This window comes from Rutidosis leptorrhynchoides, chromosome 2 (genome assembly GCF_046630445.1).
Source record: "Rutidosis leptorrhynchoides isolate AG116_Rl617_1_P2 chromosome 2, CSIRO_AGI_Rlap_v1, whole genome shotgun sequence".
In the NCBI taxonomy this organism is placed as follows: domain Eukaryota; kingdom Viridiplantae; phylum Streptophyta; class Magnoliopsida; order Asterales; family Asteraceae; genus Rutidosis; species Rutidosis leptorrhynchoides.
In genome coordinates, this window is record NC_092334.1 from 6,018,054 (window position 1) to 6,038,022 (window position 19,969).

Below are 19,969 nucleotides of genomic sequence, written 5' to 3' on the forward strand. Positions count from 1 at the left end.
ACTCGCTAAGGTCATTTACCTATCACCAATTCCTATTCTCCTTAACCAACCAAGTAAGGCTTCATCATTTCATAATTCTATACTATGTCTTCCCTTTACTGACAACCTATATTCTCAGGGTTCTCCACAAGAGTAACACCCGTCATTTAAATGTCATACATTTCCAACAATACAAAGCATATACTCCTACATTTCATCTTTCCAATTATCTTGGCCTCGCGCCAATTAAAATCCTTTGGCCAATTACCCTCGTGGATAATTTCTCTTACTCATACCATACCTAAAATGCCTTCATCCTCGGCTAACCTTTCACATCTAACCGCTCTACCCCATTGGGTTGTCTATTTCATACCCTTTCATCTATTTAGTGACATCTATTACTCTTCCTTATCTCCTAAAGAGATCAATTTTCATTAATCCTTACATTTCTATCTTTCACACTCAATACATTCATGCTTTCAGTCCATTTCCAAACCCTTTTCAACTGGTGATCATGACGAACTTCCATGTATGTTAAGATAATCTAATAACGTTGGCCAAACGTTATTATATTACCTTAAAATACACTTGATTCAACCATGAAACACAACTTCTCAAAATGCTAACAAACTCTTGCATAGCACACATTCATTCTTCTCATTCATATCATCTAAGTTTTAGCATCGTATACAAACACTTTAAACATTATCTATCATGCAAGCCACATACCGCTTATTAAAACTTAGAGTTGGTTTAAGCCTAGATAACCCTACGGTGGATTATCCAAGTCCCTTAAACCACAACTCTGATACCAACTTATAACGCCCTTAAACTTTCATAGCGAAAACGAGAATTTTTTTCTTCTAGGCATTACACCATGGCATGGCAAAAATGACCCGCATCGCGGCCCTTACATGTATCTGATGGTCAGTTTGGCTCAACATTCTGTCACTGAAAAACACTTCAGGCCACGACGCGCCAAAATGGCCCGCGGCGCGGCTCCACGTTGAAACTGGTGACAACTTTTGCCTTGCTTTAAAATTCCACTTTAACCATCTAAACATTATACCACAATGTTTTCCAAACATAATTCGTTAACCAATTTGTTAACTACATAATTTAAATTTTTCCCGAATCATCATGAAACTCAAAATGTCACTTAGTCCCGCATGACCTGTTACATGTTTTATACATAGCATTTTGACCCAAAATGAAAAGTTTAACACTTGGTCCCAAAACATAATTTAAGCATCTTTTGACTCTTGGCGTTAATAAGCGGTTATCATAAGGCTAGGTTCAAATGAAAGACTTGCATACCACTTATTAAATTCCAAATGCTCCACTAATCCTTTTCGTCCCGACCTTCTAGAAGCATAAGCACCTAACAATACATTTACAACATAACGGGGGTAAGCTATACATTTAGTGAGTTAATGGTAGGTAAATGACTTGAAATTAAAACATAAACATATACGTAAACATAACCTTCCAACCCGAAGGTTGCTTTCGTGATTCGGACTTTATCATCTTACTTCATAAACACCCATCTAAGCTTATTTCTCGACATGGACTTAGTCCAAGCTTAACACATTAATCATGGATATAAATCCAAGCTTATAACATAACATGGACATCGTCCAAGCTTAAAACTTTAACATGGATATAAATCCAAGCTTATCACATAACATGGACATCGTCCAAGCTTAAAACTTTAACATGGATATAAATCCAAGCTTATCACGTGACAAGGACATAGACATAAAGTCTAAGCTTTTTACCTTAACATAGACACAAAGTCTAAGCTTTTCACCTTGACATAGACATGAAGTCTAAGCTATTTACTTAGTGAACTTAATCGACACCCTCTTGCAGGGATGCAATACGGGAGCATCAAGCTACTCATATTATCATATTTCATATTTATAATATACCATAAGCACACTTTCATATTTAAACTCAAAAACATAGAAAAATTCATAAACATCACTTTTACATAACTCGTGATCATGGAACTCCATGATCACCCTTGACCCCACCCATAATACCCCCATAACTCACATTTGACACTTGTCGATTTGCATCCAAGCTTGGTTCCTTTCCTTGATTAGCACCTCAAACCTTAACTTCGAACTAGCAAGAAAATATGAAAATAAAGCTAGTTTCTTGCTTCCTTTAGGCTCTAATCACCCTTTCTTGTCCACTTTCGAATTTATATGAATTTTAGATCACTTGATTTTGAAAACCCTAGTTTCTTTCTTTTCTTTCTTTCTTTCTTGAAACTCTATCAAATGAACTAGAAGCCTCACACTTATTTAATATATTATGACTTTCACTAGTTGGCAATTTAGGTCCCTCCCCACCAAAACATAGTTTAAGTGGTCCTTCTCACTAACTAACCGGCCATCACATTTCATACTTTGCAAAACTAGTCCTTTTTAATAAAATAAGTAACTTGAAATTTTGGGATGTCACAGAGTAATGTCGAATTATAATGTTTACTTTTTTCAAGCCTTTTCGATTATTTTTTTTCTTAATCTTTTAAGGTCCTTCTAAAAGTACCATTTTTAATATTCTTCCTTATTTTTTAGCTTTAAAAAATAAATACTCCGTATATTTCTTCTGTAGTCAGTCATACGGTCATACCCAACTTCAAACCAAACAACCTCATTCCAAAACAATCAAAATTCACGTGTTTTCAAAGTCGGTTGCTGGTGGTGGCGCTGCTACTTCCGACTAATTCATCTTATCAACAACAAAAACCATCCCTTTAACCAATTAAATATGGCAGCGATCTGCACCTCAGTTCATTCTCTTTCGAATTCACGGCCGCCACAATCGGCCGTCGTAATCACTTCCCGATTATTAATACCTTCATCTTCGCCGAGAACATCCTTAAAGTTTACAACACGCTCTCCGGCACGGAGGTTGATGGCCCCGGCGGCAGTTAGGATAGTTTGTATGGCTCCTGATGAAGAGAAGTTGACTCGTCGTAATCCTCTCGATTTCCCCGTTGTAAGTCTTCAATTCAATTCGTTATCTAGGGTTTTTATTTTACTTATACTTTTTAATTCCTTAAATTAATATACGTAATTAGTTGAGAATTATAATATGGTTTCGAATTTAGTGGTTTTTCACTTTTTTGCGATGCTATAAAGGAGAAATTGCTATAGGTGAACCTAATTGTATAATTTAGGAATCACTGCCTGGAAAGAAAAAAAAAATTAGGAATCACTTTAGCAATTTAGCAATTTTTAGCGACTTTTATATGTTAGTTTCATTGCCAAATTTGATATTAATTTCGAATCTAATTCATTTAGTGCATATCGAGTGAATATTACTAACGATTGCTTTTGAAGTATAACAATGGGTCCGCATACTTCTTCATACAAGTAGGTTAACTATAGGTGCTTTGCAAACTAGAATTACCATCATTTCTTTTATACGAATGTTGATTATGTTGTCTTGATATGTCATACTTGATTTACAACAACAACAACAACAACAATACCCAATCCCACGAATGTAGGGTATGGGGGAGGTGAAGTGTAGACAATCATTCCTCGTACCCTAGATTAGAAGGAAGTCACTACTCCACCCGCGGGTATAGAACCCGCGACTAGATAAGATCGTCCCTCCCTCTACATATAGCAGTGATGCACAATATGTCATACTTGATTTGTATCATCTATACTAAGCGCCAGTTTATGTGTAAACCATTATACTATCATTTCTATGGTTGAGGTTGAAGGTTAGGAGTTAAGTAGTTAGCCACCGCCCTTAGTTGATAACAAAACATCAACACATTTAGGATTACATTATCCAGTGTGAAGCTCTTAGACTATTTGTAGTGGTGTCGGTGATGTGGCAAGGTGATGGGATTTTTCGGGGGAGATGGTTGTGACGTGGCAAAGGTGGTGGGATCAGTGGCGGACCTAGGATTGATGGTCACTGGTGTCACCGGTTAAAACCCCAAAAAAAATTCTACTAGATGGCTTATTTCAATGTTGTCACACAAAATAATTTACACTATCCATCCACTGGTATCACTAGTTAAAAACCTAAAAAAATTTCCACTGCATCGCGTATCAGTGGCGTCCGCCCCTGGGTGGGATAAAGGGAAGTAGTGGGGAAGGTGTTGAGTGATGTGTCAATATATGATTGGAGGTTGGAGCACCAATCCCTCCAACACGCGCAATACAAAGAGGCTTAGCAATCTCACAGTAAATATGTACATGGTTTTTCATATTTAGCAGTCAATGATAAATTTAAATTGTCTACATAAAACATGGTTCAAAGTGTGTTTCGGGTGAACCTGACCCGTTGCGAAGTTTTAAAATGTGCAAATCACTTTACCTCCCATTTCTATAATAATAAGTGTGATGATTGTAATTGTAGATTGGGCTACTAGAGGTAGTGAGTCTTGAATAGTTGTATAGCTAATCGAACAGCAGTGGCCTCTAAATATAACCAATACGTTGAGCGATCTAAAATTTGTTACTGCATTTTTTGTTTGCATGCCCATCATCACATTTTAGAGGTCGAAAAATGGGTGAAAGGGGTCAGAATGACACAATAACTGTAATTTAACCAATAGGTTTTATGCTTTACTCCAGACAACTTTTAACCTGTATGATCCATGCTACCTATCTGACTCGTTTAAGATGACATAATAATTCAAGTTTCGGTAGGTGGGTCAACGTATATCTCAAGTGAGCATAACTAGTTATTGCATGATTGCTGTAAGATGAAGTAATTTATGACACGAATATCCGTTTCCGTTTGTTGACGAGCTTACCTTTATATACTTGTTTCTCAATGCAAGAACCAGTCGAGTAATTTACGGTATGTTGCAGGAATGGGAGAGACCTAAGCCAGGTAGAAGGCCTGATATATTTCCTCAATTCAGCCCAATGAAAACACCATTACCGCCCCCGTCCCCATACGACCCCCCGCCAGAAGACGAAGAAGAGGAAGATGAAGAGAACAAAGAAGAGAAAGAAGAAGATCCCAATAAAGAACCAGATAGCCGCTGGTTCCCCTTCCGTGGTTGATGAATTGTCCCTAATTCTGTTTCTCAAATTTTGATGATGTTGAGGACATGCATACAATTCGATATAGGGAAGTTTGCAAGTGAGGTTTAGAGTATTTAGTGTGACACATCTACGCGAGTCTTTATAGTATATCTTTAGACATGAACTCTGGACTTTGATTTTCTATTAGCATTTTTTTTTTTTTTTTTTTTTTTTTTTTTTTTTTTGAATGTAAGTCGGTCCTCGTTTGTACCTTCTTCAATAAACGGGTGTATCTTTTGTTGTATGAATAAAGTATATGAGCGATGGAGTCAAAATAAACGTTGTCTCTTGATCTAGACTCTGTACATGTTTGACATGTTAGGCTATGCCTAAAACTCGACATTTCAGTGAGTCTTTCTGATAATGACTCTAGCTTAACCCAATCAAACTTTATTCTGAGTTCAATTTGAGAGCTCGAGTGACTCATGGAACATCTATCTGGAACAGAACATTTGTCTCAATGTATAAGGCATTCAATGAGAAAACTCTATCTCGAAATCAAATTCTTAATTATTACTCACTCCATCTCATATTAATAATTCACACACATAATTTAACAAATCTCATAATTACACATATATACAATTTAGCAAATTTGGGTTACTATTCATGAATAGTAACTTCTTTGACTTTTTTTTTTTTTTTTTTTTTTCCATCCCAAACTATTTTCGTCTTTGTTCCAACAACACTAACCGCCATACTTCCGGCAACGCATCTTTTCGAATCTATGCACATAGCTTTTAGACCTAAAAAACCTCATAAATCCACTCCAAACTTTGAACGTAAATACTTTCATTTTCCTAGTGAAATAAAAAGACACTACCTACAAAAATTAACTCGCAGCATATTTTCAAACGTACAAGTTTTACCAGCAATCGTTCTGAAGCGCACTGCCACACGCCACACACATAGGTCATCGAAAATTTCTCCCGCCACTTTTTCTCAGTTTTTCCAGGTAGTATAGATGTAATCTTCAGTGGGAACAAATGATATTAGCGACGGAAAAAGGAAAGAAAGAAGAAAAGTCCGGACGTTCGGAGGATACCAGAAGCCGGAACGACACCGAAAAATCAGGTTTTAGGCAAGACATGAGAGAAGGCAGATTCAACAAAAATGTAGAGACTCATAGAAAAATATTCAGAAGATATTGTAAATGGTTACCTGAGAAGAAGACTTGAGACCAGAGAATCAAATGGAAAAGGCAAAATGAGATGGGTAGATTTTCAGGTAAGAGAGGAATAGAGAAGGGAGCACGTGATGCCTTTTTTATAATACTAGCTACATAGATATAGCCCTTGCTCCAATTAAAGACTATGAGTCATTAATAAAATATTTCTTTAATGTGTAATACAAATTATCTATATATTCATTTGGAAATTTGCAATTGTTACTGTTCATTTTAGTCTGCAATTTTGACTTTTCAAACCCCATTTTTCGAGTAAATATATACTAAAACATTATAAATTACATGAAAATTGGGTCATTTTTTCTAACTTGAATTTTCAAACCTTATTAAATCATTCTTCTAATTTATACAGAGTAATTTTTATTACGTGTAAATAAAATTTATTTACGTGTTATATAGTAATTATTTATAACAATTAATTTGATACATCTAAAAAAAAAAATATTATACAACATAATTTGGACAGCTCGAGATAATTAATTTATTACAACCCATATAGTAATATATGACAATATGTTTCTTTGCAATAATATGTTTCTTTGCAATTGTATTAGATGTTTAATATATTAAAACGAATTATTTTCTTATACGTTACGTTAACTGCTTTGCTTTAATATATTCTTATTAAAATATATAACTGGATGCTACAAAAAAGTTTTACGTAAACGAGGGGTGGCCGCCGCAACGCGCGGCTGACCACCCCGCTTGTTACACTATATTTTGTTTACTTTATAGTATTATTCTTTACTTTTTTACTTGTATTAAATATGCAAAATATGCAAAAGTTAAGAGTATAAAGTAATTTAACTTAATATTCTTATTTATTTCTGAAAATTAAGTATTAATTTGGAAGAATTCAATCGAGAGTATGTAAATTCGATCAGAGGTTACAAGTTACAACGTTATTGCCCCTTACATGTCAGTACTATAGAGAAAATTTTTAACAGTTTAGTCACAGACAAAAACTTATCACCACCGTCCGTTCTCCACGCTTGTATTCCATGTGGCTTATCTTTTCAATAAATGACTGTATGCATGTTAAAAGTCAAGTATTGTTATCAGTAGTGTTCTTGCTCTACACCATTGCACAATTTTGACCATTAAAATTCTAGTATAGTAGTGTACCAGTCCTCCCAATTGGTCCCTGAATGGGCCTTGGTCATCCAACCTTTTCAGGTGAATTATTGGTTCAATGAAGTTACCAAAAAGACTAGACTAATTGACAAAACCAAAACCCTTTTCATTAGAATGACCATTTTGACCTTGATATGGTCTGAAAAGAGTACCATCTTCACATGACCAAACATTGTTCCCAGTTTCCTTTACAAGATCCAAGATTCCTTTCCAACCATATATGTTTTGTATGGCATCAAACTTCCCTGGGTTGATTTTTTATCTTTAAAGCCTTGTTTTTAAGACAAAAAGAAAAATGTTATCTGTACAAAAACCTTCTTTAACTACCATCTACAATGGAATTTGAGGGCTTGAAATAATACAACTAAAAAAAAAAAATTACAAAAAAATTACTCGTTACATGACGAGCACTTTTCAAAACGATGTGGGACGTAAAAAAAAAACTTCTTAACTACAGAGTTCTAATGGGATCTGCTGCGCTTGTGGTCCCAAAACGCATCATGTTAAAAAAGGTCTCACCTTAATAAGGCATGCTTCGTTCCCTTTTCCAATCGATGTGGGACGGATGTTACATATTGTACATGTCATACATCATTATACTTTTTTTATTTACAACTAAAACTACCGCATGTGTGAATAAGTTAGAGGGATTCAACTATTTTTTTCTCTCTGACTGCCTTTTCCATATTCTGCCGGCAACTTAAAACACTTTCGGTCAGCTCCATTTTTCCGGCCAGTCTCCTGGCTGACGATGGTATGACTCATATGTCGAAGCCCAATGGCTTACCGTCTTCATCGTCGTGTGATTCTCGGGTTACTTCGTTTTTGATCTTTAATTTCCCGGACTCATGGACTCGTGTTGATTGTCGGAGAGTCTTCGAGAACTATGGAGTTCATAAAGATATATATTTCGCTCGGAAGAGATTGTCGAGTGGTCGAAGATTTGGCTATGTTCGTTTTGAAGGAATTACCGATATCGATTCTTTCTCCAAGGTCTTGAATTCCATCCAAATAAATGGAAGATGGATTCGTGCCTATAAGGCTTTGGAGAAGAAAACTGGAGGTGTAGATTACCCTCATTACAATTTTCGGGAGAAGAAACGTGACGATTGAAATGTCCCGTTCTTATTGATTAAAAACGTTCCATATTAATTGATTTCGTTGCGAGGTTTTGACCTCTATATGAGACGTTTTTCAAAGACTGCATTCATTTTTAAAACAAACCATAACCTTTATTTCATAAATAAAGGTTTAAAAAGCTTTACGTAGATTATCAAATAATGATAATCTAAAATATCATGTTTACACACGACCATTACATAATGGTTTACAATACAAATATGTTACATCGAAATCAGTTTCTTGAATGCAGTTTTTACACAATATCATACAAACATGGACTCCAAATCTTGTCCTTATTTTAGTATGCAACAGCGGAAGCTCTTAATATTCACCTGAGAATAAACATGCTTTAAACGTCAACAAAAATGTTGGTGAGTTATATGTTTAACCTGTATATATCAAATCGTAACAATAGACCACAAGATTTCATATTTCAATACACATCCCATACATAGAGATAAAAATCATTCATATGGTGAACACCTGGTAACCGACATTAACAAGATGCATATATAAGAATATCCCCATCATTCCGGGACACCCTTCGGATATGATATAAATTTCGAAGTACTAAAGCATCCGGTACTTTGGATGGGGTTTGTTAGGCCCAATAGATATATCTTTAGGATTCGCGTCAATTAGGGTGTCTGTTCCCTAATTCTTAGATTACCAGACTTAATAAAAAGGGGCATATTCGATTTCGATAATTCAACCATAGAATGTAGTTTCACGTACTTGTGTCTATTTTTGTAAATCGTTTATAAAACCTGCATGTATTCTCATCCCAAAAATATTAGATTTTAAAAGTGGGACTATAACTCACTTTCACAGATTTTTACTTCGTCGAGAAGTAAGACTTGGCCACTGTTGATTCACGAACCTATAACAATATATATATATATATATTAAAGTATGTTCAAAATATATTTACAACACTTTTAATATATTTTGATGTTTTAAGTTTATTAAGTCAGCTGCCCTCGTTAGTAACCTACAACTAGTTGTCCATAGTTAGATGTACAGAAATAAATCGATAAATATTATCTTGAATCAATCCACGACCCAGTGTATACGTATCTCAGTATTGATCACAACTCAAACTATATATATTTTGGAATCAACCTCAACCCTGTATAGCTAACTCCAACATTCACATATAGAGTGTCTATGGTTGTTCCGAAATATATATAGATGTGTCGACATGATAGGTCGAAACATTGTATACGTGTCTATGGTATCTCAAGATTACATAATATACAATACAAGTTGATTAAGTTATGGTTGGAATAGATTTGTTACCAATTTTCACGTAGCTAAAATGAGAAAAATTATCCAATCTTGTTTTACCCATAACTTCTTCATTTTAAATCCGTTTTGAGTGAATCAAATTGCTATGGTTTCATATTGAACTCTATTTTATGAATCTAAACAGAAAAAGCATAGGTTTATAGTCGGAAAAATAAGTTACAAGTCATTTTTGTAAAGGTAGTCATTTCAGTCGAAAGAACGACGTCTAGATGACCATTTTAGAAAACATACTTCCACTTTGAGTTTAACCATAATTTTTGGATATAGTTTCATGTTCATAATAAAAATCATTTTCTCAGAATAACAACTTTTAAAACAAAGTTTATTATAGTTTTTAATTAACTAACCCAAAACAGCCCGCGGTGTTACTACGACGGCGTAAATCCGGTTTTACGGTGTTTTTCGTGTTTCCAGGTTTTAAATCATTAAGTTAGCATATCATATAGATATAGAACATGTGTTTAGTTAATTTTAAAAGTCAAGTTAGAAGGATTAACTTTTGTTTGCGAACAAGTTTAGAATTAACTAAACTATGTTCTAGTGATTACGAGTTTAAACCTTCGAATAAGATAGTTTTATATATATGAATCGAATGATGTTATGAACATCATTACTACCTCAAGTTTAGTAGGTAAACCTACTGGAAGTGACAAGAAATGATCTAGCTTCAAAGGATCTTGGATGGCTTGAAAGTTCTTGAAGTAGGATCATGACACAAAACAAGTTCAAGTAAGATTTTTACTCGAATTAAGATAGTTTATAGTTATAGAAATTGAATCAAAGTTTGAATATGAATATTACCTTGAATAAGAAAGATAACCTACTGTATATAACAAAGGTTTCTTGATCTTAGATGATTACTTGGAATGGATTAGAAAGCTTGGAAGTAAATTAGTAAACTTGAAGGGGTTCTTGAAGTGTTCTAGAAGTGTTCTTCCTATGATGATTATAGCTTGATTCTTGAAGTGATTTTTGATGAAGATGATGATTAACTACTGGAAAAATACGTTCATAATAGTGTGTGTGTGTGTTGAGAGAGAATTAGAAAGAGAATTGGAAGTGAAATGGAGTGAATGATGAGTGGTAATTGGTGAGTGGTGAGTGGGGTTAAAAGGAGTTCTAGTTAGTTGACTAGCTCATGGTAGAAGTTAAAATTGATTAGTCATACATGACATAATCAAGAGTGGAATCCCATGCTAGTTCCTATTGGTATATACCCATAGTAAGTACGTTTTGAAGCTGTGTATAATACGGGTAAGAATACGACTAGAATTCTTGATGAAAGAAAAGAATGGGAAAGTAACTGTAACCATTTTCGTTAAGTATGAGTGTTTTGATATATGTCTTGAAGTCTTCCAAAAGTATTTTAATACATCTAAATACACTACATGTATATACATTTTAACTGAGTCGTTAAGTCATCGTTAGTCGTTACATGTAAGTGTTGTTTTGAAACCTTTAAGTTAACGATCTCAATTAATGTTGTTAACCCATTGTTTATTATATCTAATGAGATGTTAAATTATTATATTATCATGATATTATGATATATTAATATATCTTAATATGATATATATACATTCAAATGTCGTTACGACGATAATCGTTACATATATGTCTCGTTTCGAAATCCTTAAGTTAGTAGTCTTGTTTATATGTATATAACTCATTGTTAATATACTTATGGAGATACTTATCATAATCTCATGTTAACCATATGTATATCCATATATATATCGTCATGTCGTTTTTACAAGTTTTAACGTTCGTGAATCGCCGGTCAACTTGGGTGGTCAATTGTCTATATGAAACATATTTCAATTAATCAAGTCTTAACAAGTTTGATTGCTTAACATGTTGGAAACATTTAATCATGTAAATATCAATCTCAATTAATATATATAAACATGGAAAAGTTCGGGTCACTACAGTACCTACCCGTTAAATAAATTTCGTCCCGAAATTTTAAGCTGTTGAAGGTGTTGACGAATCTTCTGGAAATAGATGCGGGTATTTCTTCTTCATCTGATCTTCACGCTCCCAGGTGAACTCGGGTCCTCTACGAGCATTCCATCGAACCTTAACAATTGGTATCTTGTTTTGCTTAAGTCTTTTAACCTCGCGATCCATTATTTCGACGGGTTCTTCGATGAATTGGAGTTTTTCGTTGATTTGGATTTCATCTAACGGAATAGTGAGATCTTCTTTAGCAAAACATTTCTTCAAATTCGAGACGTGGAAAGTGTTATGTACAGCCGCGAGTTGTTGAGGTAACTCAAGTCGGTAAGCTACTGGTCCGACACGATCAATAATCTTGAATGGTCCAATATACCTTGGATTTAATTTCCCTCGTTTACCAAATCGAACAACGCCTTTCCAAGGTTCAACTTTAAGCATGACCATCTCTCCAATTTCAAATTCTATATCTTTTCTTTTAATGTCAGCGTAGCTCTTTTGTCGACTTTGGGCGGTTTTCAACCGTTGTTGAATTTGGATGATCTTCTCGGTAGTTTCTTGTATAATCTCCGGACCCGTAATCTGTCTATCCCCCACTTCACTCCAACAAATCGGAGACCTGCACTTTCTACCATAAAGTGCTTCAAACGGCGCCATCTCAATGCTTGAATGGTAGCTGTTGTTGTAGGAAAATTCTGCTAACGGTAGATGTCGATCCCAACTGTTTCCGAAATCAATAACACATGCTCGTAGCATGTCTTCAAGCATTTGTATCGTCCTTTCGCTCTGCCCATCAGTTTGTGGATGATAGGCAGTACTCATGTCTAGACGAGTTCCTAATGCTTGCTGTAATGTCTGCCAGAATCTTGAAATAAATCTGCCATCCCTATCAGAGATAATAGAGATTGGTATTCCATGTCTGGAGACGACTTCCTTCAAATACAGTCGTGCTAACTTCTCCATCTTGTCATCTTCTCTTATTGGCAGGAAGTGTGCTGATTTGGTGAGACGATCAACTATTACCCAAATAGTATCAAAACCACTTGCAGTCCTTGGCAATTTAGTGATGAAATCCATGGTAATGTTTTCCCATTTCCATTCTGGGATTTCGGGTTGTTGAAGTAGACCTGATGGTTTCTGATGCTCAGCTTTGACCTTAGAACACGTCAAACATTCTCCTACGTATTTAGCAACATCGGCTTTCATACCCGGCCATCAAAAATGTTTCTTGAGATCCTTGTACATCTTCCCCGTTCCAGGATGTATTGAGTATCTGGTTTTATGAGCTTCTCTAAGTACCATTTCTCTCATATCTCCAAATTTTGGTACCCAAATCCTTTCAGCCCTATACCGGGTTCCGTCTTCCTGAATATTAAGATGCTGCTCCGATCCTTTGGGTATTTCATCCTTTAAATTTCCTTCTTTTAAAACTCCTTGTTGCGCCTCCTTTATTTGAGTAGTAAGGTTATTATGAATCATTATATTCATAGATTTTACTCGAATGGGTTCTCTGTCCTTCCTGCTCAAGGCATCGGCTACCACATTTGCCTTCCCCGGGTGGTAACGAATCTCAAAGTCGTAATCATTCAACAATTCAATCCACCTACGCTGCCTCATATTCAGTTGTTTCTGATTAAATATGTGTTGAAGACTTTTGTGGTCGGTATATATAATACTTTTGACCCCATATAAGTAGTGCCTTCAAGTCTTTAATGCAAAAACAACCGCGCCTAATTCCAAATCATGCGTCGTATAATTTTGCTCGTGAATCTTCAATTGTCTAGACGCATAAGCAATCACCTTCGTTCGTTGCATTAATACACAACCGAGACCTTGCTTTGATGCGTCACAATAAATCACAAAATCATCATTCCCTTCAGGCAATGACAATATAGGTGCCGTAGTTAGCTTTTTCTTCAATAACTGAAACGCTTTCTCTTGTTGATCCTTCCATTCAAATTTCTTCCCTTTATGCGTTAATGCAGTCAAGGGTTTTGCTATTCTGGAAAAGTCTTGGATGAACCTTCTGTAGTAACCAGCTAGTCCTAAAAACTGGCGTATGTGTTTCGGAGTTTTCGGGGTTTCCCACTTTTCAACAGTTTCTATCTTTGCCGGATCCACCTTAATACCTTCTTTGTTCACTATGTGACCGAGGAATTGAACTTCTTCCAACCAAAATGCACACTTTGAAAACTTAGCGTACAATTCTTCTTTCCTCAATACTTCTAACACCTTTCTCAAATGTTCACAGTGTTCTTGGTCATTCTTTGAGTAAATAAGTATGTCATCAATGAAAACAATGACAAACTTGTCAAGGTATGGTCCACACACTTGGTTCATAAGGTCCATGAACACAGCTGGTGCATTAGTTAAACCAAACGGCATGACCATAAACTCGTAATGACCGTAACGTGTTCTGAAAGCAGTCTTTGGAATATCACATTCTTTCACCCGCATTTGATGATACCCGGAACGTAAGTCAATCTTTGAATAAACAGACGAGCCTTGTAGTTGATCAAATAAGTCGTCGATTCTCGGTAGTGGGTAGCGGTTCTTGATGGTAAGTTTGTTCAACTCTCGGTAGTCGATACACAAGCTGAATGTACCATCTTTCTTCTTGACAAACAAAACAGGAGCTCCCCACGGTGATGTGCTTGGTCGAATGAAACCACGCTCTAAAAGTTCTTGTAATTGGCTTTGCAGTTCTTTCGTCTCGCTGGGTGCGAGTCTGTAAGGAGCACGAGTTATTGGTGCAGCTCATGGTACAAGATCTATTTGAAATTCAACGGATCGATGTGGGGGTAATCCCGGTAATTCTTTCGGAAATACATCGGGAAATTCTTTTGCAATGGGAACATCATTGATGCTCTTTTCTTCAGTTTGTACTTTCTCGACGTGTGCTAGAACAGCATAGCAACCTTTTCTTATTAGTTTTTGTGCCTTCAAATTACTAATAAGATGTAGCTTCGTGTTGCCCTTTTCTCCGTACACCATTAAGGGTTTTCCTTTTTCTCGTATAATGCGAATTGCATTTTTGTAACAAACGATCTCTGCTTTCACTTCTTTCAACCAGTCCATACCGATTATCACATCAAAACTCCCTAACTCTACTGGTATCAAATCAATCTTAAATGTTTCGCTAACCAGTTTAATTTCTCGATTCCGACATATATTATCTGCTGAAATTAATTTACCATTTGCTAATTCGAGTAAAAATTTACTATCCAAAGGCGTCAATGGACAACTTAATTTAGCACAAAAATCTCTACTCATATAGCTTCTATCCGCACCCGAATCAAATAAAACGTAAGCAGATTTATTGTCAATAAGAAACGTACCCGTAACAAGCTCCGGGTCTTCTTGTGCCTCTGCCGCATTAATATTGAAAACTCTTCCGCGGCCTTGTCCATTCGTGTTCTCCTGGTTCGGGCAATTTCTAATAATGTGGCCCGGTTTTCCACATTTATAACAAACTACATTGGCATAACTTGCTCCGACACTACTTGCTCCGCCATTACTCGTTCCGACACCATTTGTTCCTTTCGTTCTATTAACCCCTGGTCCGTAGACCTCACACTTCGCCGCGCTATGACCATTTCTTTTACACTTGTTGCAAAATTTGGTGCAGAACCCCGAGTGATACTTTTCACACCTTTGGCATAGCTGCTTCTGATTGTTGTTGTTGTTGCGGTTATTATTGTTGTTGGGATGATTGTTGTAGTTGCTGCTGTTGTTGTTGTTGTTGTTGTTGTTGTTGTTGTTGTTGTTGGGCCGTTTGTTATAGTTGCGATTGATGTTGCGATTGCTGGGATAATTGTTGCGATTATTGTTGTAATTGCTGTTGTTGTTGTATTGGTGATTCTTATCACCGTTTTCCTCCCACTTTCTTTTGACTTGCTTCACATTGGTCTCTTCAGCAGTCTGTTCTTTAATTCTTTCTTCAATCTGGTTCACTAGTTTGTGAGCCATTCTACATGCCTGTTGTATGGAGGCGGGCTCGTGTGAACTTATATCTTCTTGGATTCTTTCCGGTAATCCTTTCACAAACGCGTCGATCTTCTCTTCCTCATCTTCGAATGCTCCCGGACACAATAGGCACAATTCTGTGAATCGTCTTTCGTACGTGGTAATATCAAATCCTTGGGTTCGTAACCCTCTAAGTTCTGTCTTGAGCTTATTGACCTCGGTTCTGGGACGGTACTTCTCGTTCATCAAGTGCTTGAATGCTGACCACGGTAGTGCGTACGCATCGTCTTGTCCCACTTGCTCTAGATAGGTATTCCACCATGTTAACGCAGAACCTGTGAAGGTATGCGTAGCGTACTTTACTTTGTCCTCTTCAGTACACTTACTTATGGCAAACACCGATTCGACCTTCTCGGTCCACCGTTTCAATCCGATCGGTCCTTCGGTTCCATCAAATTCCAAAGGTTTGCAGGCAGTGAATTCTTTGTAGGTGCATCCTACACGATTTCCTGTACTGCTAGATCCAAGGTTATTGTTGGTATGTAGCGCAGCCTGTACTGCGGCTATGTTTGAAGCTAGAAAAGTACGGAATTCCTCTTCATTCATATTCACGGTGTGTCGAGTAGTCGGTGCCATTTCCTTCAAAATAGTCAAATGGAACAAGTTAATCATACAGAATATTAAGAGTAGTTAATTGTATTTCGTAGCATAATATGAACTCATTTATAAAAGCTTTTTCTTCATATTAGCGTTTTATAAGTTTAAATTCGGGTAGTACCTACCCGTTAAGTTCATACTTAGTAGCTAATATACAATTCAACTACTACAATTCTATATGAAAAACTGATTATAATAATATTTCGTGCTCAAACTTTTACACAATATTTTACAAACTTACAATACCGCTTATTTTACATATAGCATGAAATATAGCACACAATAAATTTGATACAAGATGGTTGTGAAGATAATTCTAGCTAGTACACAAGTCGTTCAGCAAAGGCAATAAAGACACGTAATTCATACGTCCAGAAACAAGTCATGCATTCTGGTTTTACTAGGATTACTTCCCATCCTTGGTCTTGTGGAACATAACCGTTATGGCCGTTGATAAGACAGCGTGTTGTAACGTCGTCAAAGGGACGAGGGTTACGTAATGTCCAACAGTCCCGTAACAATCTAAAAACCTCATTTCTTACCCCAATTACCGACTCCGTCACTTGTGAGAACGTTTTGTTTAATAGTTGTAGCCCGATGTTCTTGTTCTCACTTTGGTGAGAAGCGAACATTACTAATCCGTAAGCATAACATGCTTCTTTATGTTGCATGTTAGCCTCTTTTTCTAAATCACGAAGTCCAATATTCGGATATATTGAGTCAAAATAATTTCTTAACCCATTGCGTAAAATAGCATTTGGGTTCCCCGCAATATATGCGTCAAAGTAAACGCACCGTAACTTATGAATTTCCCAATGTGATATCCCCCATCTTTCGAACGAAAGCCTTTTATAAACCAAGGCATTCTTGGAACGTTCTTCGAATGTCTTACAAACTGATCTCACCTTAAATAGTTGTGCCGAAGAATTCTGACCGACTCTAGACAAGATTTCATCAATCATGTCTCCGGGTAGGTCTCTTAAAATATTGGGTTGTCTATCCATTTTGTGTTTTTATACTGTAAAATAGACAAGAGTTAGATTCATAAAAAAAAATACTTATTAATACAAGCAATTTTTACATATCTCATAAAGCATATGCACACTATATTACATATATTACACCACACGAATACAACTATCTTATTCCGACTCGCTTGTTTCTTCTTCTTCGGTTTTGGTTCGTTTTGCCAAGTTTCTAGGGATATATGATGTTCCCCTAATACGAGCCGTAATTTTCCACATTGGTTTAGAAAAACCTGGTGGTTTAGAGGTTCCCGGGTCATTGTTACAACTTAAGGACTTCGGGGGTTGACGATACATATAAAGTTCATCGGGGTTGGAATTAGATTTCTCTATTTTTATGCCCTTTCCCTTATTATTTTCTTTTGCCTTTTTAAATTCAGTTGGGGTAATTTCTATAACATCATCGGAATTCTCGTCGGAATCCGATTCATCGGAGAATTGGTAATCCTCCCAATATTTTGCTTCCTTGGCGGAAACACCATTGACCATAATTAACCTTGGTCGGTTGGTTGAGGATTTTCTTTTACTTAACCGTTTTATTATTTCCCCCACCGGTTCTATTTCTTCATCCGGTTCCTCCTCTTCCGGTTCTGATTCTTCTTCCGGTTCCGACTCTTCTTCCGGTTCCTCTTCGGGAACTTGTGAATCAGTCCACGAATCATTCCAATTTACATTTGACTCTTCATTATTATTAGGTGAGTCAATGGGACTTGTTCTAGAGGTAGACATCTATCACATAATATCAAACGCGTTAAGAGATTAATATATCACATAATATTCACATGTTAAAAATATATAGTTTCCAACAAAATTTGTTAAGCAATCATTTTTCAAGTAAACACGGTCGAAGTCCAGACTCACTAATGCATCCTAACAAACTCGATAAGACACACTAATGCAAAATTCTGGTTCTCTAAGACCAACGCTCTGATACCAACTGAAATGTCCCGTTCTTATTGATTAAAAACGTTCCATATTAATTGATTTCGTTGCGAGGTTTTGACCTCTATATGAGACGTTTTTCAAAGACTGCATTCATTTTTAAAACAAACCATAACCTTTATTTCATAAATAAAGGTTTAAAAAGCTTTACGTAGATTATCAAATAATGATAATCTAAAATATCCTGTTTACACACGACCATTATGTAACGACCCGTCAAAATCGCTATTGACGCGGCACGTTAATCATTGATTCTACAGTGAGGTTTTGACCTCTATATGATACGTTTTGATAAAATATTGCATTCATTAAAATAAGTGACTTTCTAAACATAGAAAGTTATAAACATGTGGGCAAGTGCTTAGGTATAAGCAAAACTCCGAAATACATAAGTCTTTAATTTACAAGTTGACATCACAGTCCAATTATTTATTACACAACGCAGTTTTATTTTGAATGCAATAAACTTTGTACAAAGCATGAGAGACTCCATGCAGGCAACAAGCACATCACAGCGGAAGCATTCTAAGGACCTGAGAATAAAACATGCTAAAAAGTCAACACGAATGTTGGTGAGTTATAGGTTTAATTGCTCGAGTCGTAAACATGTATAAAGATAGACCACAAGATTTCATCAAAAGTTTATCAATAGATTCTACGTAACAGAGCACCCTGGTAACTAAACTTAACGCTATAGTGATAATTACCCCATTCGTTTTAATACACGCAAACCAACGTGTCTTAAACTCAAATAACATACGTCCGTTAAAAGGCTAGCGCTCTAGCTCGGACGGGGATGTCAAGCCCTATGGATCCATATACAATTATTCGCGCCCACCAGTCCATATCCTATGTACTGGCAGCTACTAGTTACCAAAGCTAAGGGATTTTCGGTTTAACTCAGTGTAGAATTTTGTATGTACTTGTGTCTTATTGCGTTTAAAATAAATTGCATGTATTCTCAGCCCAAAAATATTTAAAGTATTTAAAAAGGGAGACTATAACTCACAGTTCAATATTGCGATTCAATATTGTAGGCAAATTGCGTAGACGTAATGATGGTAGACAACTGTATGGTTGGTCTTGGATTCAAGAACAATACCCCGAACAATACCCAAAATTTCCTTATTTTAAAACGGTTTGAAACCCGAATTAAAAATACCCTCGAATATACTTTATTATTATTAAACTTAAAATTAAAATTATAATTATAATTATAAATATAAAATTTACGTACTTAAATTATTATGAAAATTCGTCGAGCAAAACTGACCATTTATAGTACTTTTCGATTTACTGTAGCTCATGCGATCGCATGAGTTTTCAGTGTTTTTGCCATGCGATCGCATGGCCACCTTTTCTGTTTTTGTTTGCTAGTTCGTCGACATCAAATAGTGTTACTGTAGCAAATAGTGTTTACTGTAGCAAATAGTGTTTTACTGTAGCAAATAGTGTTTACTGTAGCAAATAGTGGTTTACTGTAGCAAATCACTGTAGCAAACTCGTTTTCACTGTAGCACTATAGCAAAATACGGTTTCACTGTAGCAAATAGTGTTTTACTGTAGTAAAGTAATTTTTACTGTAGCAAATAGGGTTTTACTGTAGGAAAGTCGTTTTTACT

General features: G+C 35.9%; 1 protein-coding gene across 1 annotated transcript; it reads left to right on the top strand.

Moving 5' to 3' along the window:
- The first annotated feature begins 2,620 nt into the window (after positions 1 to 2,620).
- LOC139890513 (uncharacterized) lies at positions 2,621 to 5,317 on the top strand. The gene is made up of 2 exons (XM_071873390.1): positions 2,621 to 2,991; positions 4,833 to 5,317. The coding sequence occupies exons 1-2, from the start codon at positions 2,761 to 2,763 to the stop codon at positions 5,028 to 5,030; spliced, it is 429 nt and encodes a 142-aa protein (XP_071729491.1). The 5' UTR covers positions 2,621 to 2,760; the 3' UTR covers positions 5,031 to 5,317.
- Positions 5,318 to 19,969: the final 14,652 nt, after the last annotated feature.